The 27,761-nt window shown below is 25.9% G+C and overlaps 1 protein-coding gene and 1 long non-coding RNA gene across 3 annotated transcripts; both read right to left on the bottom strand.

The window, feature by feature from the left end:
- Window positions 1–79: 79 nt before the first annotated feature.
- Window positions 80–13,765, bottom strand: LOC126906108 (beta-1 adrenergic receptor). 2 transcript variants are annotated; one of them, XR_007704190.1, is made up of 6 exons: window positions 13,366–13,765; window positions 11,294–11,458; window positions 11,014–11,218; window positions 8,308–8,617; window positions 6,040–8,090; window positions 80–1,802 (listed from the first exon to the last, which is right to left on the bottom strand). XR_007704190.1 is itself a non-coding variant. In XM_050686385.1 (5 exons), the coding sequence occupies exons 2-5, from the start codon at window positions 11,352–11,354 to the stop codon at window positions 7,758–7,760; spliced, it is 909 nt and encodes a 302-aa protein (XP_050542342.1). In that variant the 5' UTR covers window positions 11,355–11,458; window positions 13,366–13,765; the 3' UTR covers window positions 5,222–7,757. The 2 variants fall into 2 exon arrangements, 1 of the variants encoding a protein (XP_050542342.1); XM_050686385.1 differs by lacking the exon at window positions 80–1,802 and having other exon boundaries at window positions 5,222–8,090.
- A 9,969-nt stretch (window positions 13,766–23,734) lies between these two features.
- Window positions 23,735–25,287, bottom strand: LOC126904041 (uncharacterized). The gene is made up of 2 exons (XR_007703652.1): window positions 25,077–25,287; window positions 23,735–23,994 (listed from the first exon to the last, which is right to left on the bottom strand). It is a non-coding gene; the product is annotated as an uncharacterized LOC126904041 (long non-coding RNA).
- Between the last annotated feature and the right edge of the window lie 2,474 nt (window positions 25,288–27,761).

The following is a 27,761-nucleotide window of genomic DNA, read 5'->3' as shown; positions in this document are numbered from 1 at the left end:
AATAACAATTTATAATAATATGAAGATATAATTAAACATAAAAATAACTAAGAAAACATATTATAAACAATTAGAGGGGTAAATTTGAGTCATAAAATAAAGATCAATTATACGAATTTTTTTTTATAAAAAATTATTTTTTTTGTAATTTAATCATCATTGATCAATAAATATTAAGTCCTTTTTAAAATTGTTAAATATTTTGTTTTATAGAATAACATTTAACAAATTTTCTTAAGAAAAAAAAACTAGACAAAAGAAATATCTTTGGAACTATAAAAATAGTTCATTAAATAGAATGTTCAGTAAGTAAGAAACAGGTTTCTATTTTTCTCATTGTTTATAACAATTTTCATATTTTTTTACTTACTGGACACTCTGTATAATAATGTTTATTGTAATATTTTATGGTTAATATTAATATAAATTTTAACAAAGTGACTTACACGTTCGAACAGATATAAAATTTTTTTTTCAAATATGAATTATAGTGATGAAAAAAATGGGCAATTTATCTACGATAATGATTTTATTAAAACTCATTCATTGTTCAAGTTTATTCTTAATATTTAAATGTCTATTGTTTATTTATTTATTTTTTTTTGTAGTGTTTAATGTGGTAAGAAAAAAAACTTCTGTAGTTTATTTTAATTGTATTAAATAGTATATTACTTCAAAAACGTTTATACTTTCATTTTTACATATTTAAAATTCATAATTTAATATTAATTTCCATCTCTTTTAAACCTTCTTGAGGATATCTTAGCATTTACAAAGTAATTAATGAACCATTTGAAATTATTGTAAATAAGTTCAATGAATGATAAATTAAGTTTTGTACTTTAAAATGTCATCAATTTTAGATTGCTAGAATATTTTAAATAAAATTCATTTAATATTTCAAGATTATATAATATAAATACTATTCAAAATTAAAATTTTTTTATTATATATTAGTCAAATAATTTTATTCAAATTAACGCACACCTGGAATAATACCAAAATTTAATAAAAAAAATTCATTGAACAAGATAAAAGATTTGATTTTATAGCAAATGTGTGATAGAATTATAAATTAAAATTATTTTGTAAAACATATAATGGATATATTATTTTAGGTAATGTAAATTTACGTGGAAATTTTCATGGTTTTATAAAATGATTGTTTAAATATAAACAGAGCTACTGTTATTTTACACTAACTTTAAACGGATTAAAATATAACTTATAATATATTCTAAACATTTAGGTATTGGAGATAAATTTAAACAACAAATGACCAATAAATAAGAAAACAATTTCTATACAACAACATTAGTTTTATATAATAATGCTACTATCACAATAACTGCGCACCTAAAACCTAACTTAAAGGGTTCTTTGGTAACTTTTGTAAAACTAAATATTTCCTCTAAGACTAACTACAAACAAAATTTATATTGAGCTTCGTTGATTATCCAAAGTATAAATTAACATTTATTTCTATTATAATGAAGCTTCAATTTCTCCCTACGTTTTTATGCAATTTATATATATGATACATACAATTAATAATTTATGGCCCTAACAACAGTAAATTAATATATGGTTTGAAATAATAGTAAAATGAACTAACCCTGTTGACAATGATTTAAATATTATTTAGCTAAAAATATTCCCCTATGAAATGGAAAACTTAAAAATGTTTTATAAAAAACTATTAAAATAGAAGTCATAAAATTGATATCATCGAATTAAAAGTAGAAAGGGTTAGTTTAAAAATGAAGTATATTATTTCAATGATAATGCAATTAAAAAAAAAACTGCATATTTTATTATCTACAAAGGCGCAATTACAACACAATTATTGTAGGGTTCATTATACCTAATTTTGTCCTCCCTCTGATTTGTTTTTAGTATAATCATATTTTTTATTTTTCTGAAATTTTAAAGGAGTTAAATCTTCCCAAACCACTCAAATTGCGCCTATAGTTATGTAGGACACTATCTCCATATAATTTTAATTTTGTGGTAAAGTATCGTCCAAAAATTATATTTCTATTTTACTTCAAATATATATTTTTTATTATTTATTTATAATAGTTGATTTTATTGAAAGAATGCTGACTCTTTTAACAGTAACTTAATGTGTTGCTCAACCCACCTAGTATTTCTGTATTAATGTTTATGTATTTGAGGTAAATATATATTTTTGTACATAATTTATAGAGATAGTGCCCATAATTAGACATTTCGATTGTATATTCGTATCTAGTATAAGTTTTAAATAAATAAGGTTAAAAATAATGTGTATATTCAAGACTAGAATATATTTAGTGTATTTATAATTAATTTAGTCAAACGCGTTTAACAAAACAGGGTAACAATTTTATTTTTATTTATTCAACTACTAATTGACGATAACATATTTATTTGTAACAAAGATATTTGAACACTGGAAAAATTTTATATTTATAGTTAACTTATTTTTACCTTTTATTCCCAAAAATTTTAAGAGTTTAGAGCACTTACGATAATAAAAAGCATAACTAACAATTGTTAAAATCAATTAATTACATTATTTTGACGTAGGCCCAATCCATTATAGTAAAAAATTAAAATTATTCTTAGTTAATGATAATAAATTAATAGTACTAAAGAAACAAAAAATCTTATTAAATTACACTTAAAAAAATATTATGTTAAGTATGCATATCTTTTTCAATTTCAAAAACTATTATTGTGTAAAAATTACTTAAACTATTATACAAAAAACTAAACAAAACAAATGTAGTGCGATTTATTAATTTGATTGGCATATATTCATGGTCTAAATTTTAACTAACACAACAAAACNAGTTTTGTATAATTCAATTGGAGATTGAGGAGGGAAATAAACACCGCAGAGTATAAAATTATTTGAGTTAATGTTAAAATGGATGAATAGTTGTTCAATACTATTTTCTGTAATAGAGAGAGGGAAGGAAGGAATGTCTTTGCGTATGGCAATAAGAACACCGCCACCTCTTTCGAAAGAGCTTGTTGTAGGTGATCTATCAAATCTGTAGATATTATAATTAACTAAACCTAATTCAGGGGAGAAAAAATTACTATTAAGCCAAGTTTCTGTGAGTACAATGAATATATAATCAAAACAAGATGTATTACATTTAAAATTTGTGAGTTTGGTACGCAGACCACGGCAGTTTTGATAATATCCGAGAAGGTTAAACGAGTCCCTTTTATCACCTAGCTTCGAGGACGTTGATGTCCTCTGAATATGTTTTTTGAACGAACACTTGGTACGCCATTTGAATAAGATATTGTTAAGTTAGTCTCACCTGCAGCTTGTCGTTGTTCCATCTCAAGATGACATGCACGAAGTAATTGACGCTCCAAGGTAGTTTTGTCACGAACCAAGCTTGTAAGAGGAAGAAGATTTAAGGATTTTGTTTTGGCCTCCCGATAAGCCGTTAGTATTGATGAGGCAGATTCATGCGATTCAAAAATTACTTTAACAGGACGAGGCCCTTTATTGGAAGGTTTACCTAGACGAATTGGTTTGAATTCTTTTGTGTTTTCGAGGGAAAATTTAGCAAAAATATCCGATAATAACATTTTATCATCATTTATTTTATTAGAGAGGTCTGATGAAGTAGACTCAGGTATACCATAAGTAATAATATTATTTTTGCACCGCTCGCGATCATTAAGTTCTTGAATCACTTCGGTAACCGAGGAGAGAGGAGCGGTTTTAGGAGTGTTTGTTTCCAGAGTTAGAACTTTAGATTCCAGAATTTCAACCTTACCACGAAGGTCTCTAATTTCTATAGTGAGAGTGTCAAATCGAGAAGTAAGTGAGCTTAAACCGTCTTTTATTTCTTTACTAAGAGCTTTATGGTTCGCCAATAGTTTATCTTGTGACTGTTGGATCTGGGTTATAGCTTTAAAAAGCTCATCGGTAGATTTAAAGTTTGTTGATGTGATTGAAGACGACGAAGAAGTTGAACGGGTGAGGGGTGGTGAAGTTTTGGCTGAGTTGGTAGGCATTATGGATGAGCGAGAGGTAGTCACCAGGTAATGAGAAATGTGTATATAATGGACTAGCGTTAAAGTCTCCGGAAATAGTGTACTGAAGTTAGTAACAATATGGTAACAAAACCATTAGTGATAAGACTTTGACATGAAAGTTTTTTTACGTAAAATAAAATGTATATTTACTTAAAAATACAGCGTTTTTCTTCAGGCAAATAAGTATGTTTGAAGATAATTAAAAGTTGAAGCAAAAGCACTAATATTAAATTGTACAAACATAGAAGAAAATATATGATAAATGAAAAATGATTGACTGTAATCACATGACGTTATCAAGATGATATGTTATTATGTAATGTAATTATTATAATTTAATCATCATTGATCAATAAATATTAAGTCCTTTTTAAAATTGTTAAATATTTTGTTTTATAGAATAACATTTAACAAATTTTCTTAAGAAAAAAAAACTAGACAAAAGAAATATCTTTGGAACTATAAAAATAGTTCATTAAATAGAATGTTCAGTAAGTAAGAAACAGGTTTCTATTTTTCTCATTGTTTATAACAATTTTCATATTTTTTTACTTACTGGACACTCTGTATAATAATGTTTATTGTAATATTTTATGGTTAATATTAATATAAATTTTAACAAAGTGACTTACACGTTCGAACAGATATAAAATTTTTTTTTCAAATATGAATTATAGTGATGAAAAAAATGGGCAATTTATCTACGATAATGATTTTATTAAAACTCATTCATTGTTCAAGTTTATTCTTAATATTTAAATGTCTATTGTTTATTTATTTATTTTTTTTTGTAGTGTTTAATGTGGTAAGAAAAAAAACTTCTGTAGTTTATTTTAATTGTATTAAATAGTATATTACTTCAAAAACGTTTATACTTTCATTTTTACATATTTAAAATTCATAATTTAATATTAATTTCCATCTCTTTTAAACCTTCTTGAGGATATCTTAGCATTTACAAAGTAATTAATGAACCATTTGAAATTATTGTAAATAAGTTCAATGAATGATAAATTAAGTTTTGTACTTTAAAATGTCATCAATTTTAGATTGCTAGAATATTTTAAATAAAATTCATTTAATATTTCAAGATTATATAATATAAATACTATTCAAAATTAAAATTTTTTTATTATATATTAGTCAAATAAATTTATTCAAATTAACGCACACCTGGAATAATACCAAAATTTAATAAAAAAAATTCATTGAACAAGATAAAAGATTTGATTTTATAGCAAATGTGTGATAGAATTATAAATTAAAATTATTTTGTAAAACATATAATGGATATATTATTTTAGGTAATGTAAATTTACGTGGAAATTTTCATGGTTTTATAAAATGATTGTTTAAATATAAACAGAGCTACTGTTATTTTACACTAACTTTAAACGGATTAAAATATAACTTATAATATATTCTAAACATTTAGGTATTGGAGATAAATTTAAACAACAAATGACCAATAAATAAGAAAACAATTTCTATACAACAACATTAGTTTTATATAATAATGCTACTATCACAATAACTGCGCACCTAAAACCTAACTTAAAGGGTTCTTTGGTAACTTTTGTAAAACTAAATATTTCCTCTAAGACTAACTACAAACAAAATTTATATTGAGCTTCGTTGATTATCCAAAGTATAAATTAACATTTATTTCTATTATAATGAAGCTTCAATTTCTCCCTACGTTTTTATGCAATTTATATATATGATACATACAATTAATAATTTATGGCCCTAACAACAGTAAATTAATATATGGTTTGAAATAATAGTAAAATGAACTAACCCTGTTGACAATGATTTAAATATTATTTAGCTAAAAATATTCCCCTATGAAATGGAAAACTTAAAAATGTTTTATAAAAAACTATTAAAATAGAAGTCATAAAATTGATATCATCGAATTAAAAGTAGAAAGGGTTAGTTTAAAAATGAAGTATATTATTTCAATGATAATGCAATTAAAAAAAAAACTGCATATTTTATTATCTACAAAGGCGCAATTACAACACAATTATTGTAGGGTTCATTATACCTAATTTTGTCCTCCCTCTGATTTGTTTTTAGTATAATCATATTTTTTATTTTTCTGAAATTTTAAAGGAGTTAAATCTTCCCAAACCACTCAAATTGCGCCTATAGTTATGTAGGACACTATCTCCATATAATTTTAATTTTGTGGTAAAGTATCGTCCAAAAATTATATTTCTATTTTACTTCAAATATATATTTTTTATTATTTATTTATAATAGTTGATTTTATTGAAAGAATGCTGACTCTTTTAACAGTAACTTAATGTGTTGCTCAACCCACCTAGTATTTCTGTATTAATGTTTATGTATTTGAGGTAAATATATATTTTTGTACATAATTTATAGAGATAGTGCCCATAATTAGACATTTCGATTGTATATTCGTATCTAGTATAAGATTTAAATAAATAAGGTTAAAAATAATGTGTATATTCAAGACTAGAATATATTTAGTGTATTTATAATTAATTTAGTCAAACGCGTTTAACAAAACAGGGTAACAATTTTATTTTTATTTATTCAACTACTAATTGACGATAACATATTTATTTGTAACAAAGATATTTGAACACTGGAAAAATTTTATATTTATAGTTAACTTATTTTTACCTTTTATTCCCAAAAATTTTAAGAGTTTAGAGCACTTACGATAATAAAAAGCATAACTAACAATTGTTAAAATCAATTAATTACATTATTTTGACGTAGGCCCAATCCATTATAGTAAAAAATTAAAATTATTCTTAGTTAATGATAATAAATTAATAGTACTAAAGAAACAAAAAATCTTATTAAATTACACTTAAAAAAATATTATGTTAAGTATGCATATCTTTTTCAATTTCAAAAACTATTATTGTGTAAAAATTACTTAAACTATTATACAAAAAACTAAACAAAACAAATGTAGTGCGATTTATTAATTTGATTGGCATATATTCATGGTCTAAATTTTAACTAACACAACAAAACCAGGAAAAATTTTAGTGTCTTTATATTTCAGGAGATGGATATGAATTTATATTTCTTTATCATTTAACTGCGTATATTGTTTTAACATACAGGGATAATTTTTTAATGATTTTAAAAAATAACGAATATCATAAGTTAAATCATGTAACAACAACAAGAAAGCCCTGCAGTTTTTATTAAATATATTTTTTTCCTATTAAATTCATCCATGACTTAATAACATAGTTCTTATTTTTCTTATGCCCAACTCTGTGAATGAATGATGTGACTCGAAGTTTATTTAATTAATACTTAATGCTTTTAAAAGTTCAAATCTAGAAATGTTGGCTTAAAAAAATCAATTTATTTCATATTCACATTATTTCATTAAAACAAAAAATTAATTTTCTATTAATAGAATTTTTTTTATTTTAGTATAGAAAATATAATATATGATCATGAACTAATTAAGCCATCATTTTTTGAAATAGTTCGTTTGACAGTAAATTTCTATGCATAAGTGTTTATTATCTTTGTTGCTATTTTTTATTTTTGTTTTAATCATTTTTTATTCTAGTTTGTTTAGTTTGAATAAAACTTTAACAAATGGACGAATGATTGCTCTCGGGAAGAACATTCGATTAATAATAAAAATGAAGTTTAACAATATAATTGTAATCACAAGAAAAATATCAATAATACTTAACTTATAGGAAGTGATCTTCCATGGCGTGTTGCAATAACTCGTGTTCTGCGCGATTTTTTCTCCGACAAGACACCGTCAAACATAGTAATCTGAGCATGACACGAAACTGCGGGCTAAGAAAGATGAGCACAAATGCCTTCCAAATCGAATTGGATATACCTAGCCAAAGGGCGTAGAAACACACTTGAGCGGGTACTGGGGGCGAATTTCCCAGCTGCTGATACGCTTTAATAGACATCATAGGCGTCCAACACACCCAGAACGTTACAATTAACACAAAAGAAGTGACGTGTGTAGGGTTGGATAAGTTTTCCGAAAGTGCAGTGACATATTCCTAAATAAAACACATATAAATGAAATAAATTCTCATGTTTCCGTAGAATTAATTAATATTTAACTATTACAATGATATTGTTTCTGTATAAATAATTTATTCTATCAGTTAACCAGAAGATAAATTAACATTATTCAATGTAAATAATAACTGAGAACCAATTTTATGATTAAATCAAAATTTTATTTTCATTGAGTTTATATCTCATTTATTTTACCTTATCATGCGCTAAAAACCCTCGACGTAGTCTTCTGATGGCACCGTAGATATATATGTACGTATACAAAATTGTGATTAGACTGGGACCCAATATGAGTATGGACAGCGTTACCGAATAAGCTGTCATAATTTGCCAGTTAAGCATACATACTGCAGTTTCAGGGTCATAATGAGCCTTATTATCAAAATCTAATAGAGGAGGGCAACATAACATTGCCGACGATATCCATGTGAATGCCATCCAACACTGACACCTAGTTCGTGTTTGTACAGTAAAATATCTGACTGGCTTGCGTACCGCGATGTATCTTTGTATAAATATGTAAAAAAAAAATTAAAAACAAAATCATTCAAAGTTGTAATTATTTTAAGAATCAGTCACATTTATTAAATTCGAATTTAAGATCAACAACGCTGGCACAAAATTGATGCCGGTGTTGTCGGTTTCTATTTAATAAAAAGAGACATAAAAAATGATTCATTGAGAAATAAAATAAATTTGTTATATAATATAAAATGTCTTAAATGTAATAGTTATTTTTCATAATGGTGATAAAATTCATTATAAACCGAATAATTTTTTATTTTTTAAATATACCGTTTTGTGTGAAAAAAATTTTATCATATGAACAAAGGGTGTTCGAAAAAGAATTGGACTGATTTTTTATTGATTAGACAATTCTGCCTTAATCTATTAGGTGAGTATACTAGTTTTTTTAGCATCTAAACATCTGGTTCCCTCAGCCATAATGAGGATACACCAGGTCGACAGCTGGTGTAAAAATACTAGGTAAAGGTAGAGTGGACCCCAAATATTTAGGATAGAAGTTAAGTAGATGATGATAGATTATCTGAAAAGTAACAATAAAATTTAACAATAAATAAACCCATAACCAGTTCGATACCCTAATCGCTATGTTTTTGAAAGACGTTTAAGTAAAACTTGATTTGTAGACCCTTCAGTTGGGCATGCAAATGAGTCTGCTGTACGTCGGCTTCGCCTTACGTAGATACGAAACACGCACACAAAAAAAACGATCTCTACTATTTAATGTTAATTGGGCTTCTTTGGCTTTCATCGAGTAAACTTGTCAGAGTACGTAGTTCAGCTAAATGCTAAATTAGTGATCCACTAAAGAGTAGTCTACAGACTCGTCAGCTCAGTTAAGTTCGAAAGTAGCAGGTTGAAGGGTGACCCTTTATAGATACCAGTACAACTACCTTTTTACTTTACTAACTAAATAACGGTTTAGCCCAGAGACTAACCAGCTCACACATTAATTTTTGGCATTAACTGAAGGACCAGTACCCGACCTTAACTCTAGCCACACACGATAATAAAATAATGGAATAATGAGATTTATTAAATTAATAGGAGTAATAAGTCTTTATAACGTTTATAAATAATAATTGTATTCCAAATATAATGGTATAACACCACACACATGTACAAAGTAATAATCAAAACACAAATTCAATAACGCCCATATGAATATAAAAATAATGATAACAGAAACGGTCGTGGTCAAACCTTCATTTGTCAGTCAGTTTCCTTTCTTAAATTCTTGGTCCCCATTTTTATAGCGTGTGGCACCCTACTTATTTTAGATTATTTGCTTATTTTTTTTGCAATTTTTACAACATCATAATAAGCATAATTTGTTGACTTCATAAGTAAGGGTTTTACTACAACTCAAAGTTGTTAAAAACATTTTTGGAGAAAACCCCGTATAAAACGTATGTAAACAAATTAAAACGCTCCATACGATCAATATAAATTTTGAAATTTTATGTGTTTTAAGCACGCGGTGTTTAAAAGATAACAACCATGTTATAGCTATTTGAAATAACAAAACTGCGAGTAGAAGCTGTTCGTTATTATTTTTTACGGAGTTTAACGGGTCTTTAGATCTACGAGAAAAAGATATGTTAAATCATACAGATTTTCGATTTCATAAACTGTTTTTGGAGGAAAAACCCACCTAGTAATGGTACCTAATGTCATAAATGTCAATAATTTTTATTTCAAAAAGATTATTATACCAGCATTTGTACCTCTCAATACGATCATTAATTGTGGCTCATTATAATTTAGTTCTTGAAAAGTTAGGTAGACACTTTGTAACAAAGCGTCAAAAGTCGTGCAAAGCTGGATTTGTATCACAATGTGCTCCCTCAATCTATCAATCTCACTACAGTATGTCTGAAAAATAAGTCAATCCTATTATTTACCGTATCTTGCATCCTAATTATGCTAATGTAAAACACAACTTCGAGGAGTATCTCAAACAGCTCCCACAAAAATTTTTTTCACAAGAGTACCAAAAATGGAAAGTGTGGTGAGACCAGTATATTCTACACGAGAGATGTTACTTTAAAAATAATTTTGATTATTTCATCCTAAATAAAAAATCTGATTTTTTAAAATTTTAACCTCGTTTTCTTTTGAACAATCTATGGAGGTATATTATTTACGAAATAAAAGAATATGGGAGTTTATTCACACAAATACAAATTTAAATATATATGAAAATACAGTAACGATGAAATAAGTACAATTTTATTAATTTTTAATAACCTCCTTTAAAAAAAATATTAGATCTATCATTGAATTTTATCATTTTTTATTTGATAATTAATTTCCAACAGGATTTTGGCTTAAAGTAATTGAAAATTTGTCATTTATTTTATTATTTTAAGTCACCTGTCTACGCTTATCCACATAAGGGTATATGCTGATACAGCCCATAGTGATACTTCAATATACCCTATAAGACTACATGCGATATCACCATACACCCAATTCTGGACTAGTGCTGGATACACGGAAAAAGGTACAACGAGCACACCATAGAGTAGGTCGGCTAAAGCTAGTGACACCAAGTATACATTCATCACCTCTCCTCCACCTATAAATAACAATCATTAAGCTTTTAATTCTTATACAATGTATTAATAACATCGTATCACTGAACTAAATTTACCTCGTATGTTGGTGAATGTAGCGATGATGAGGATATTAAGGAGGATGATGGCGACCGCCATGGTGAGCACCAGCGACGCCTGGGTTAGGGGCTCCAGGTTGTGGTGGGGTGGGCTTCAGTAGCACGTGCCCACCGCCATAGTTGCTATCTATCACACATCATGACCTATATTCAAAAAGAAACGATTAAAAATATCATGCGAAATTCTTTTAATAGTTAAAGAAGTAATTCATTAATTTTCGAAAAATAAAAAGTTGACAGGATATAATACAAATAAATAACTAACATAACAAAACCATATCAATAGTTGTTTTATCAAAACGTTTGTATTAATTTAATTCTTCTAAAAACTTTTATGTATTCTTTGTCATTGTTCTACATGTATTATGGCTTCTACAATTATGAACAATTAATCTACTCAAAATTTGACATTGTTCGAATATCGATTTTATTTGAGAACTTGGACGAACGCAATTGAATACGTTACTACCATAAAAAAATACTTCATTTATAACAATTGTTATAAGTATACTTAACTAAATATATATACTTAAATGTATGAATGAATGGCTGGTGAAATGTAACCAACGAATACTATAATATATATTTTTTTAATCAAATTAAATAGTTTATGGTTTTATGAATATTATTCACATGTTCATTTTCAAAATAATAATTTTTTTTTTTTTTTTGCTTGAAATGGCGTTTAAATTATATTTAAAATATAATAACTGTAATATTAAGAATTATTATTTAAAAATTTATTGATTTTTATAAAAAAATAAATATTATATTTATATTTTCCTTTTTGATTCCGTTTTAAATTTTTATTTTATGTTTTTTTTTTTTTTGATAAATATTAACATTTTATAACTCTAGGTAAGTAAATAAACTATACTGTTATTATCTGAATAAAATACTTTTTTTATGTAATTTAATTAAATGTTGAACTTAATTTAGTTCTCGTGTCTGATGTAAAAAATAATAATAATAATGTCTGGTAATTGTCTGGATGTGAATTGGGACTGAGTGGCTAAATGAATTTTAAAAAAGTTATGAACGTTAAGATAATTTAAATTTCAATAGGAAAAATAAAATATCCTACAAATCTATTAGATAATATTTAATATAAATTCGACTTTCGAATGCGATTATAAACCAGAGATAAAAATACAGATTATTAATGGAGGGGTTGAATGTATATACCTCCACTTCATTATTTTTTAAAGTATTCAATCACAAGTAAAGCATTATAGGGCGATGTACCCTAAACCTCTTCTATGCCTACACTGTTGTTATAATCTAATGATCACATATAGTGAACATTGATCACTCGTGGCTAAATCTATTTTAAATTAAAAATTCATAAAAATATTAATTTATAAAAAATATATTTAACACAAAAATAAAAAAAAAACCATATATTAGATAAAATAAATTAAAAATAATTCTAATTTTACTTCAGAATATACATTTTTTCAGTTTATATGTTGTTATTTAAGATTTACAGAATGAAAAAAATGGTAGGTCGCTCATGGCTGCTCTATTTTTATTTAATATTATATGGAATTATTTTATTTTATTACAGAAGAAATTGGACATTTCAAAATTATCACAATGAAAATNGAACATTTATTTTATTACAGAAGAAATTGGACATTTCAAAATTATCACAATGAAAATACTAACTAAAAAACTAAAAGATACCTAAATTTAATATAAAATAAAAAAAATTTCTTTAACCCACCCTATTGAGTAATGTTAATTATTATGTTATTAACCAATAGATAATGAAGTTAAGATAATGCACTAAAATTGAGGGAAATATTGCTTCAAGTGAGTTACTTGAACATAAGACTTGCCGAAAAGTAATTAACTTTTAACATCACATGTTGTAGGCATTGCTATATCATGGAAATCGTTAAACGGTGTACAGGAATTCAACGACGACTTGTTATCGCACAATGACACGATGACATGACGAGTTTAACAACAAATCAAGTGTGTCACACGCACATAGAATGTAAATAGGTTTGTGTTACAACAATAATTATAAAATGTTTGGTACTCACCCGATTTTGGTAACATGGTGATGGTGGCGGTGGTAGTGGTGAAACGGAGTCCGTACCGACGGGGTCGAATACCGCGGAAGCAAATCAAGGAAATTATTATGGTAATCTCTAAAACGCGCTCATTTATACTTTGATGATTAATTATTGACGTTGATGAAATGTGATGTAACTGTGATATACAAAGTCGTGTAATAAGTGAATGAAAAAAAAAAACAAAATAAAAAAACTTTCAGAAAAAAATGGGAAAAAAAGAATAAGATAATTGTACACAGAATGTTGCAAGAGCTACACTACTACCACTATTGTTCACTGCGACGGCGGCTGTCGTATCGCGCCTCCCTTTTGACATACGCGCACCTAGTGGCAACCACTTCCCCTTTACTTCCATTCTCCGCTTCTGACCAAGCTCGTTGTCCGTCCGAGTGCCGCCGACGAGCCTATAATCTACCCTACATTGGCCTACCCGTTCTATACGGCCTGTCGCCGTTGGTTAGTATCGGTGATTCTGTGACGTCAACCGCCGTACGCATCGTTCGGCTCCACTATGTCCGCATCGCATCTGAGAAGCTTATCTGAATCCAGAGAGCGCGAAAACCGTGTTGTATTGCCAGGACCATAATAAAACGTGTACATATTATAATACCGTTATGCTAAATACTATACAAAATACACACTTAGGTTATTATGACAATTGTAAACTAATTAAATACATTGGCCTATCAAAATGATACGTTTTTTCATAATTGAGTATTCTACAGCTCTGATCTACGAATGCATTAAACACTATTGAGTAAATTCTTTATATTATATCATGTATAAATTTGTGTGTTAAATTAATAAAAATACTAAGTTTGGGACAATAGTATTTAAAAATTATGTTGCGCTACTTTTGGTTTTTTCTTTTCCTTGGATTCTTTTTTTTTTATTTGTTAAGGCTTTTACGTTTGTAAAAATAATTAGCGATTCGTAAGCATTGAGGACATATCCCCTTTAATTCGAAACTTAATCTAATTTCGACACTTTTTCTAAAAATTGAGTTTTTAATAGTGTTGTAAGGCATATGGTGTTCTGGCACACTGTTATAATGGGAAAATTCCAATGAGCTTCTTGGTGAGACCTTTAAATCTCCAAAAATAGAATATATATGTTTATTGTAGTTAAACAAGTAGGGCTCATGGAAGTGATTTCCTGACAAAATAAAAAATGATCCAATACGCCCTGAGTATTTTACCTGTTGTCTTTAGATACGATAGACGACACAGAGCGACATCATTTAAAGGGCACTCCACTAAGAAAAATGCGATGTTCCATGATATTTTTAAAAATAGAAAATAATATTTTGGCTCGTAACTTCAAAAAAAAAGGCTTACACTTGAGGATCTGAAATGGTTTATGAGATTTTTAGTGTATTATCCTTAATTGATCACTTTGTATTTTTTAGTTATACTAGTTAACACTAATTAGAGTATGGATTTTACTTATAAATTTTTTATGGACAATTATTTTTATCATATCTGTCACTTAAGATAAAAAGAATAATTACCAATGATAATTTATGGCCCATTGAAACAAATTATTGTTGCCTCCAATAAAATGAAAACTAAATAATGATGAATTTATATTTTAAATATAAATCTTAAAACGTAAATTCTTGATCGGTTAAAACAAATAATAAGAAAAAAATGTGTTTAAACATTTTTTTAAACATATTATCAAAGCAAAAATGGGGGTTCCCGTTAAAAAAATTAAAATTTAGGTTTTTTTACATCAAAGGATAAACAAAAAATGATTTAATTACACATAATATTGTGGTTTTTTTAATCAAACATTATTTTCCTTTACAAAATTTGAAAATATTCAATAACTTCCCAAAAAGTATCCTAAATTAATCACCTTGTATTTTTCAGTAATACTTACAACTAGTCAAGTACACTATTAAACGTTAATTAGAGGACAGATTTTACTTATTTATTTGGCTTGACTCGATAATTAATTCTATAAAAATACAATTCCCGACATTAAAATTATATACCCCAGACAATAGCATATTTATAGTAGCTCGAGAGGCGCAACTGCCTTCTCACCTGATGATCATGCGACCATAAAATTATTGACCAAAGACAAAAATATTAAAAGAATTTTGAAGAAAAAACAAGTCATAATAAATAATATTTATCATAAATATTCTAAAAAATATTTTTTAATTATTTTTACTATAATTTTTTTTACAACAAAAAATAAATAAATAATATTAATTATTAATATATAATTAATGTCAATTATATGTAGGGTCCTCTAATATCATGGGAAGAATATTTTGCTAGACCACTTACTTAGCTTATACATTAATATGTATTTGTCTAATTTACAGGAATGGAGATTCGATTCTGTAGCAATAGGTTTTTCTGTCCTTATTACAACTTAACCAATTGCTTTTAAAGAGTATGTTAATCATATATATATTATGAAGATTATATATCATACACATAACTTATTAAGTAAATATAGAAAAATTATTGATGAATCATTTTCTGTTATAATTTACATAATTCATAAACAAAAGATAAATCAAGAAAAATATTATCATTCTTAAGAAACAATCGATTGTACTAATGTAGTATATAGAGAAATATATATATTCCTCTAAAACATTTCCTTATAATAATTATTTTTTTAAGAGAAATTAAGTGGCTATTAAAAGAACCATATTGTATTTAATTACCTCAATTCGTCAAAAACTATTGGAAGCTAGAACACTTTTTTGGTAAGGACAGCTTCTTTTCTTACATTTCCTTTTCTTATATTGAATGACATTAAAATGTTGCAAATATTCTCCCCTAAAATATTACAACAACACTTAAATAGATTATATATATTATTATAATTTTTTTTTTTTTTGCAAAGGAAGGGTTGGGTTGGACTAAGACTTAATTGTTAATCGTAAAATATAGATAAAATAGTTGAAAGAAAAATTGAAATAGAAAATAATAATTCGAAAAACGCTGACTTTTTACATCAAAAGATTAAATGTTAAGACAATTTTTTTTTCACTTTATAGTATATATTATAAGCTTTAATTTAACATATGTTTAATGCTCGTTGTATTTTCGGAAAATTTTCAAAAGTTAAGTTGAATAAGTTACTTTTCATACAAAGTAACTATTTTGAATCTGATAAAATGTTATGACAGACAAACAAATCATACACCATAATAAAATTAATACCTTCTCAAGTTCACATCAAAGCTAAACTGTCATACATTTTATTATGAGGCAGGTAAATAATTTTTGTACATCATATTGTAAGGCCTTAAATTAAGACTGCCAGTTAATTAGTGATTAAATATGGTGATTAAATTTCAATGGCAATTAAAAAATAACACGGCGAGTTGTATAGGCAATTTTAGTACACTCATGTAGTTTTCTTATCAAAGCAATTGAATACTTAAACATATTTTAGCTTCAATGCAAAACTGAATATTTATAAAGATAATATTTATAAAAATATTAATAATAAATTAAATTTTTAGTTCTAGAGCTTTATGAAAAAAAATGTTTTTTTTTTACTTTTCCTCAAAAGTTACTATTATGATCATAAACCTTATTGCTTCTCAGTTAATGTAGTGACGTACAGCTATTTTTATATTTAGAGGGAATAATACCCGTAATCATATCAAAATTTATGAACTCTGTAGCTACACGTTACCAAGTATTCAAGTTAATTAATAAAAATTTGTATTGAATATGTGTTCAGAATAACTTAATAAAATGTTTAAATACATATAATTCCCAGTCCTATAGATAACAAAATAATACAATAACACAAAATGTTTTTGGTAAATCCGCTCTTATGCAACGTGACTTATATAGAATCATGTTATATATGTCATGTATCCTATTTAGGATACCTTTAGTAGTAATAGACAGAAAGAGTGCAATTTATGTTATTACAATTTTTTACATGCATTTGTAGAAGTTTCGCTATACATATCTTTTTTTTTTTTGATACCTATTTATTTCTATATCACATAAATTATAGTGACAACCATTAAAAATAAAAATATTACGTTGATTTTAACAATAAAAAGCTTTAAAATTAACATTTTCATATTATATCTCCCATTTGCTTCTCATAATGGGCGTCCATGTATGCAAATACAATAGTTATTCAAACTATAAATCTTAAAAGAAATTTAGATTTCTTATGTATAAATTGATAAGAAATTTGATAAACGATTAGTCTAATCTCAGACGTGAATGTAAACTGCGGGACAACATGTGATGTACTGGTCGGCGACAAGACTAGCGTCCCGAATAACAATAGTTTTTTTGTCGCATTATTGCCTTAGCCGAATAATCTTAAAGGAAATATTATTTTTAATTGAGTACTGTTGTTGAATGTTCCCTTTGCCCTTGAATTTTAAATAATATTGTATTTTTTATAAATTATTTTGTATTGCATAGCTATTACATTAAAAAATTAATTAAATTATTAAACAAGCAATAACCTAATAATTAATTAATTAATTAAAAAGGAAGTGTGATATTCCAACAAAACTCAATAATAATACGTCAAATATAATAAAAAAAACATCTTCAAAAAGCTGTGTTATTATTTTATTGCTAAATTATTAAACTATAAATATAATTTGTGTAAAAATTTACTAATTTATGCTTCAACTTAGATTGGTACCTTTAGATAAAAATGTACTTGCAATTTCATTCTGTATTAAGTACATATTAATGAAATAGTGTCGCCCTAATTGACGAGAGTAGGTTCTACTCAAAAATAATCAATAAAACAATCTTAAAAATTTAAAAAAAAAGTAATTTATTATTGAATTGAGTTTATAGCTTCCTAAATGTTAACTAAAGTCACCAAGCTAAGTTAAAGCATAAATTAGTAAAGTTTTACACAAATTATATTTATAGTTTAATAACTTAGCTATACAATTATATTATAAAATTTGGAGCTGATTTTTTATTATATTTGAGTTAATTATTAATTCATAATTTAATCAAGAAAGTTGACTTTCTTTTCTTTTTTTCTTGATAAAAATACTCACAACTTTGATACAATTAAAACCTAGAAAATTTAATGTATTACATTTTATCAAATACTATTTTTCTATCAATATTTTTTAACGAAAAAACAGAGAAATACTTATATATATTTATGCTTGTGAATAATTAAGGGTAAATTAGTCAGCTTTTTATCACATTACTTAATAGAGTATTAAAAATATTAGTGATGAAAGCAATTAAATAATTCTATTATTCTGATTATCAAAATAATAATTCTCGACATCTTGTTATTAGCGATAATACTTTCGTTAATATAGCTGTAATAAAATATTAATATTATTCATTTATTTTTATTGTTTATAACAAAATCCGTCAGAGGTCGGTGCAATTTGTACATCTGCATCAGGCGCCGTGTTTTGGACATGAATACATATTTAGTAAAACTTATGAAATTAAAATATATACAATTTTTGTTTCATTTGGCCTTATCCCGTAACAAAACCGTGAGTAAAAAGACTTTAAAATGTTTATTATGGAAAAAGGTATAGTGTCCCATAATAAAGTTTATAATTATTTCTCTTAATAAATGCAGTTATACTTTCAAGTTAATTATTGATTATTGGCGTTTATAGCAATCGCTTATAACCAGGGCCGGATTTAAACTTTTGGATGCCCGGGGCAAATTTTTTTTTGAGGCCCCTTACAGTAAAATAATAAAAAAATACTCATTATCGAATTAGTTAAGGATAAAAGTTTTAAAAGTTTTAGTTAGTTGATCAACATGACCTTAGTCAGGCGATGAATCTATAGATATGGAATAGTACTTTGATTATTTTATGCGCGAAATTATGGTGTTAAATACTTGATATCGCATACATTTAGTTAGTTCTTCACAAATAGTTGAGGATAAATAATTAGTATTGCCACTTCCACAATTACCGGTTTCTTGAATATGTTTTTTTAAAAACTCGTCATATTCGGCAATAAGTTCTAGCAAACCAAGATAGTTCCCATTACTTTGAGATCCAATAATCTCATTATCTCCTCGTAAAGCCAACCCACGCTTGCATAAAAACTTGATAACACTTACAAGTCTAGTCAAAACCTTTTTCCAATAAAATTTTTCTTCACCCATTTGTTTTTGAAGTTCAGCATCAATACGACCTAGAATAACTGAACGATCTTTAAACGCTATAAATGCATTGAGATGATTCTTTGAAGTCTCATGCTCGAGAAGTTGTTCGTTAGAATTTTTCCAGTTGAAAAATCCTTCTGTGTTAAACTGTGTACGCAATGTAGTTGATGACATTAATTTACATATTGAACAGAAAAGGTGGCTTTGGAAGGAGAAAAGCATAACCATGATCGTTTAATTAAGTCACCATTTTTACATTTTCGCTTAAACATTCCAGTGTTACACTTACGAGTCCATTTACCAGTACTATTTTTTTGCACCAAAGATTTTTTTTTAATTAGCTCTTCATTGCAATTTTGTAAATGTATAATACCTTTGTTAATCCAATAATCTACATATGTTGACATATTTTCAGGCCATAATCCAATATCAGTCATCATTTCAATTGGAGAATTTTGAGTTGTCTCTGTTTCAGAAGTATCTTGAATTTGAAGAGAATAGGGTATTTGATTTAATTTAACAAGACGCGAAACACTGTCCACATAATTTGAATTTTCTTCATTAAGCATGACAGAAACATTTTCACAAATTTGAGAATCTGTTGTAAATATTTCGACATTCAAAGATTCTATTTTTTCAGCACTAGTATCATTAATGTTTGTTGATTTTTCAATACTAGTATCATTCATGAATGTCGGATTAATAATTGTCTCAGAAGTATCAGAAGCTTTATTTTCGCTTTGTAATAAGTCTGACTTAAAAAACTAGGTATGCATTTTGTTTTTTTAATTTCATTTTCAATTTTTTCTTCTTTTTGCTTTTTTAATTTTCGGTTAGCAGCGCCACTTGCCTGAACTCTTTTCATAGTTTGAAATTCGAATTCCCTATAGTCAATATTTGATAATAAATTCGAAACCAAAAAAAAAAAGTTTAAATCAATATTAAAAATCAGAATTATGATGAATTAAAATTAAAATTGATTTTGAAAATGTTCATTGTTGTTTTGTACGAGGCAGCTAGACCGTAGGACGGCTAGTTGTGCACCGCACTAGAATGCCGTTTTACCTTAAACCTGTTTAAATCGTTATTATAGATGCGGGAGTGGGTCACCTAGGAGATGACGGCTAATGGTATATCCAATAAGTAACGAGAGTAGACAATATTTAAATCACAAATGAACATATACAGAGTGATTTTTTTATCATAACCCACTCAATTACTTACAGAATAAATATATTTAAACATTTTTTTTTTTGTTATCTTTAGTTACACATTATTCTTGAATTATTAACTATGTAATACTTTTTAAATGCATCCCTTATGCCTTGTAAGGGGGTCAATGTGTGCTGTATGTCCCAATGTCGTAATGTTATCATATGACGTATATCGGTATTAATTTTGCAGCCAAAATTATATAAATACAAAACAATATTTATTTTTTAAAGTTGATTTTTTCATAAGCCGAGGGTTAAAAAGTTTAAAATTTTTTTATAGTATTCGGCATCCGGTTGCCCCCAAACATCTGCTGCCCGGGGCAAGTGCCCTTAAAACCCTCCGTTAAATCCGGCCCTGCTTATAACATAGAATTACACATGTATATTAGGGTGGTCCTTATTTTTTAACTTCATAAATTCAGAGTCATGGGCTCAAAATTTCGTTAGGTTCACTGAAAAAGTGAAACTGATAAAATTTGAGTACAATAAGTCAACCCCTTCACGTGCCTCAAAGGGGTTGAAGTTCTTCAAAAATGGGATGGATTTTCTTTTTTTAAGTGTACGCTCTTTATTTTTGAAGTTTCGCCAAAAACACGAATAACAATTTTTATAGAACTCAATGTGAACAAAAAATAAGGTAATTTATTATTTTTTTGTAAGATTAATATTTTTTCGTAAAAATAAGAAAAATCAGTTTCATTTAATTTTTTAAAAAAATGAGTTTTCAGTTATACTTTTCCAGTGTCTTAAATTTTAATTGTACAGAAGTAATATTAATCACCGTGATATCTTTTATAAAAAAGGTTATTTAAGTTTTTTTTGAATTATGAATCCTTTCCAAATAAAAATTTTCATTTTCTTCTGGCTCTTCGTTCGTGCTCTGTTCATAACCTTTTAATATTTTTTTGCCATTCGCTGTTTAGTATTAATGTCAAGTCGATCGTCAAATAAAGAAAACACAGCACACTCATCATTTAAATATAAATGGTTTATAAATTTTTTTATAGCTACTTCTTCTAGTTTATTATTACTGTAATTTAATAACTTTTTTAATAACATTAAATCATTTATAGGAGCTGTTATAATATTCGCAGCTAAAAATCACTTTTTAATATAACATTCAACTACAAAACAAAATATATCTTCTAGTGCATTTACTTCTTTTGAAGGCCCAGGTAATTGACTCATTTCTTCAACGTTTTCTTCCGTATCAATATCTTCGTCCTCTGAGCTAGAGCTGCTATAATATTGAGTTTCGGCTAAATAATAAAATATTTCGGTATATAAAAACTGCTTACTTATAATGTACTGAAATTATTGTGTAATATTTAATAATTGCCTGTACAATTTGCGATTTCTAACTTCTCTTTTTTCTTTTGATCATCTTTTTCTTGTCGAGTAATTTTACGTTTTTCATTACCTGTTAACTTCATATCATAACCAAGCATGCACCCTGGGCGGCCATTTTTAAGTTGTGACAATAAAAACTATTTGTCTGCTTCAATACTCATCATATTCAGAGCTTCGATATAAGAAATGTCAAAGAGGTAATCTAATTCTTCAGAAAAAATATTATAATGTTGTTCTTGTGTTTCTGTTTTTCTAGATTTATTTTTGTCGAACTTTCTCCATTTCTTATACAATTTTTTTAATTTAATAACAGTCCAAAGAAAACTGTGTAGGAATACGCGATTTTCTCCAAAATATTAAACACTCATCTATTACAATTATTATTTTATTGTTTCTTGTTTTTTATTTTATTTAATATAACTAAGAAAATTTGTTAATTTATGAACAAAAAAACATACATTCAAAAAAAATTTAAAAAAAAAACACGCTTTCGTAGTTGTTTTAAATTTCTATTTGGAAAGGATTCATAATTCAAAAAAAACTTAAATAACCTTTTTTATAAAAGATATCACGGTGATTAATATTACTTCTGTGCAATTAAAATTTAAGACACTGTAAAAGTATAACTGAAAACTCAGTTTTTTAAAAAATTAAATGAAACTGATTTTTCTTATTTTTACGAAAAAATATTAATCTTACAAAAAAATAATAAATTACCTTATTTTTTGTTCACATTGAGTTCTATAAAAATTGTTATTCGTGTTTTTGGCGAAACTTCAAAAATAAAGAGCGTACACTTAAAAAAAGAAAATCCACCCCATTTTTGAAGAACTTCAACCCCTTTGAGGCACGTGAAGGGGTTGACTTATTGTACTCAAATTTTATCAGTTTCACTTTTTCAGTGAACCTAACGAAATTTTGAGCCCATGACTCTGAATTTCTCAAAAAAAATTTTTTTCTTCTATAACTAAGGACCACCCTAATGTATATATTAACCACACTTTCTCCGTGAAGACCGAATTATTAACCATTGTGATTCATAAAAATTAAGTTTTTTATCCCTTCAGATATAAATAAAATTTACTACATAATATTGTAGTTTTTTAACCAAACCAAATTAATCTCATTAAAAAAATTTTAATTTTTAATAATTTTTGAGAAAATGAGTGGCAACAGGTACTAGTAGCGTCAGTGCCTACCAAATAGTCTATTAAACACCTAGCCTTAAATTTAATACTGTTTATAACCTGAAAATTATTAGTATAAATACTTAGTAATAGAAAGTGTAAGCAAAATAATGATTTGTGCGCGGTTCAATCTAGTTGTGTTATTGTATCTTTTAGTTTAATGGGTATATTAGGTTAAAATTGGGTAAGAGTTCTCCTCTGGCGGTTTGGGAGTGGAATCAGTGATTTTAATCATTGTCAGATATCATTATACTTGACCCAACTATGCCACTTCCCCACTGTGCTGGGTTTATTTTTAATTGAATTATAAAAAAATTTGGTTATTTGAAAATTATTTAAATTAAAGAAAATGCATATGTATACACAAAAAGATTTTTATATATTAAAGCTGTTATGATTTAAACTTATATTATCTAATACTATTATTGAGGTACTATGAATTGCTAAATAACAATAAAATAGTTATTTTGTGAACTATATTAAATTATATATTTTCAATATATTCAAAAATTTAATGTAAGTATACATAATAAGATTACAAATAGATCCAATAGAGAAAATAAAACATAAGTGATGACATAAAATGTAATTAATATTATTTAGTATTGACGTATGAAAATAAAATGCATAAACTACTTTTTCCAATTGCTGTGAGGGTACCTTATCAATATTATTACCAACAAATTATTTGTTTAATGTGAATCTTCGAACAGGATCACCTAAATTGACAAACAACACAAGAATAGATATTAATAATTACTCAAAAAAAAAAAAAAAAAATACTATCAACAAGTTATATTATTCTTATCATCACTAAGATTTAATATTTGTACAGTTATCTTAAATTAAAATCCACTGTTATTATATAAATGTTTGCTTTCAATAGAAATACTCTTAGTACTATTAGATAAACATTAGTTAATGATAACATAGTTATTTTTAAAATTAGATATATACAAATGTAAAATGATCTTGTCAAATGTGCAACCTATTTGAATAATTAATTTAATGGGTCACTTTAAAATATATAAAAAATACATAATCCCAAGTGGTACACACCACATGAAATAAAATGGAATACTGTAAACATGTTTTCCAACTTGGACATCCATTTCTGGCACTACTTAGTCAAAAAAGACAAGGGCATTGATTTTCTATTCATTGTAAACGACAAATCTTTGAACTAAATCCACAATTTTGAAGACAGTGTAAATTAACAAAATTTTAATCTAGGAATGTATTTTGAAAAAAATACATATTTAATTTACAGAAAACAACTTATTCTGTATTATGCTTACTTAAAATAAATTCATATAAACATAAATACATCAATCACTTTTTAATAATTGAAAAGATAATATAAAAAATAAAACTCATAAATACTTTATATTTCATTTAACTATCACTTAATGCAATAAAGTAATGTAATTTAATAACCTTATTAATACATTTTGAATTACACATTTTTTAGCAAATACAAATTATTATTTACTTAAATTATTATTATTATAACTTAAATTATTAGTAAATACCCATTTAATTTATGTATAATAACTAAAATTTTTAATACTAATATGGCTATATTAACTTTTTATACTATTTGTGAACTTTACACAAATTTTATTATTCATTATTCATGTATGTGTGTATTAATCACGTGCATTGACAAATAGATGATTTGAACCTCAATCACATTATATCTTAGATACAGCTGGACCAAAATTAAACTAATGTAATATAATTTTAATGGCACAACCTTGATATTTCCATTTCACAGATATAATACACACTTTATACCTACCAAATAAGATTTGTCAAATCGGACAGCACTCGGTGAGATCGCCCTGTATAAAAATCTACCAAACCATCAATTTGTACCAACAATGTGAAAAACATAATGTATCATGTTCACCATCAACAACACCATTATCAACAACACCAGCATCATCATCAACAACATTGCAAAATGACGCCCAAAATAAGTTCATAAAACCATAACACTCACATTCTTCCTATATGAATATAAAATTCACACTAATTTATAATTATATTAGTTCAAATAAAGAGATAACTAACTTTTGTAATTTATAGAGTTTAATTATAAACCATAAAATATCAATTACACGAAATTTAGTTGGAAATAAATAATAAAGTTAGAATTAAATAATAAATTTTAGAAAAATAAGTAAATCCATGAAAAGTCAACTTCAATAAAATTTCATTCTTTTAGTAAGAAATGTGTTCCAAAACACAGGTTTTTCAAAAATGATTTAATAATTATGGATATTAATTTAGCTAAAATATATACAGTTATTGTATATAAGGACCTACAAATCATATAATAGACAATAAACAATACAATTAAATTTCTTATGTCAATCACACAGCAATAAACACATTTTAATTTCATCATAAATTTTTTGAACATCAAGGCAATAAAATTGAACATTTTATTATCACTATATAGTAATAATGTAAGCCTTAATTTTGGTATAATTATGCTTAAAACTCATTAGAAATGTTAGTAATCTACTTAAATTGAACATGGTAAAAATTTCCTAACAAATAAAAATTTTGAACTAATGTAGCTAAATGTCTGAACTTTTTTTTTTTGTTTCTACAACGTAAGTTGTAAATTTTCCAAATTTTTTTCATATAGGTAGTATATATACACAGTGGTACACGATGTTTTGACAAATCTAATAATTTTCAATCCACCAGCTATTTAGAAACTTTTTCAATTTTTACAAGTATGAATTTTTTATAGAAGCATAATTTTTATAAATTGTCTACAATAAGAAAAAATAAATTACATTTTTTATTTTTAAAAAATTGTCAGTTTTTTTGTAAAGACTAAAATGTTAATATTTAGAGTGGGTTTATAGTGCAGGTGGGTACAAGTCTTATTGATTAATATATACCATACCCACCTCAATGTATTAAAATTCTTGCAACTCAAAGAGTACTTGTCCTAAAATTGTTATGGGCCTATCAAAATGTTATTAAAAAAAAAAAAAATGCAAAACTATTACTATTTTAAAATTTCAAGAAAAGTAAAAATATGATATCATGTAGTCCAAACTGTAACAATTATTCAAAAAAATAATGGTACAAAATATTTGCTGGATCAAAAGTTATTAGATTTGTCAAAACATTGTGATTTAACTGTAAATATGTCTATTGAAAAAAATTAAATAAGTCTTGAAAAAATTAATTAAGCATTTCATAAATTTATGTAAATAAAAATAAAAAAAAATTTGGAATTGAATATATCAAATTTTACAGATTGAAGTTAATTGTAATTATATCAACAAAAAGAATGAAGTTTAATGAATTTTGCTTTGATTATTTAAATTTGAAAATAAACTTTTAATGATTTGACACTATAATTATGTTATAAATAAGTGTAAATTTTACAATTTGTTATCAAATTTGACAAGTTTCAATAAGTCTAGCTACAGTTTAATAGTGACTTTACTGTTAGGTACAACATTGAAGAAAATCTATTTATTACCTGTTGACAATGGCTTAAATGATTTAAGTTAACTTAAAGCTTTCATAATACATAGAAACAACATTCAATAAAAATGTAAAACCTTAAAAAATTAATAAATTTAAAGCAATATTATTTTCCACTAAAACAGCGACTAAAAATTGAAATAAAATTAAAAGTTTTAAAGCATAAAAGCTAAAGATACATAATGTTCAAGATTTCATGCATTCTATGAAAATCATCAATATAAATAATTATTAGCAATTATAATTTTAAATAATGACACCTTCAAGTTAATAATAGAAGAAAAAAGTTTTTTAAAATTCTATGATTAATAACATCAACATATACTGTAACAGCAACAACACATATTTGTAATAATTATTTTTAAGATATAAAAATAACTTAATTTTTTAATTTTTTATTAAAACTATTTTTTTTCATACTTACTTGTACTTGAGTTAAGTAATGATATATTAATAATTATTTATAATAATTGCAATAATTATGTATCATCTTTGGCTTTCATGTAAAATTGCACTAAGGCTGATATGTGTGTGTTGTTGCTGCTATGATAAATTTTGTTGCACATTAGAAATAATTAAAATTAGATAATGCTATCATTTGCACAATAACTTTTAATTGGCATCAATACATCACAAATATTCAGTTTAAATAATTGTTTATAATTTTAAGTTAACTCAGTGTGTTTCAGGAAACTTATTTATAAATTTATTTTGTATTATTAAAAAGGTTCCGACATGTTAAACGTGAAAATTGCCAAATACTTGTACTACATTACTCTATTAGTAATGATAAATACATATGACAGACATATTTCCTTAAGTTGTGACAGAAATTTTATAATAAAAAATATTTAATATAATGAAATATTTCTGATATTATAATGTGACACTAAAATCTACTTAATATCTCAATAACTTTGCATTATACAGTGGAATAAAAAAAAAAAAAAAAAAAAAAAAAAAAAAT

Source organism: Daktulosphaira vitifoliae, unplaced genomic scaffold (assembly GCF_025091365.1).
Source record: "Daktulosphaira vitifoliae isolate Bord-2020 unplaced genomic scaffold, ASM2509136v1 Scaffold_4, whole genome shotgun sequence".
Lineage (NCBI taxonomy): Eukaryota > Metazoa > Arthropoda > Insecta > Hemiptera > Phylloxeridae > Daktulosphaira > Daktulosphaira vitifoliae.
This window is presented reverse-complemented; position numbering and strand designations above follow the sequence as displayed.

Excerpts from the sequence above, each read along its gene's own strand:
- LOC126906108 (XM_050686385.1), bottom strand. The coding sequence starts at position 11,354 with ATGGCGGTCGCCATCATCCTCCTTAATATCCTCATCATCGCTACATTC. Across the intron at positions 11,219-11,293 it reads TACATTCACCAACATACGAG|GTGGAGGAGAGGTGATGAAT; the intron begins GTAAATTTAGTT and ends TGTTATTTATAG. Across the intron at positions 8,091-8,307 it reads GGTTTTTAGCGCATGATAAG|GAATATGTCACTGCACTTTC; the intron begins GTAAAATAAATG and ends TGTTTTATTTAG.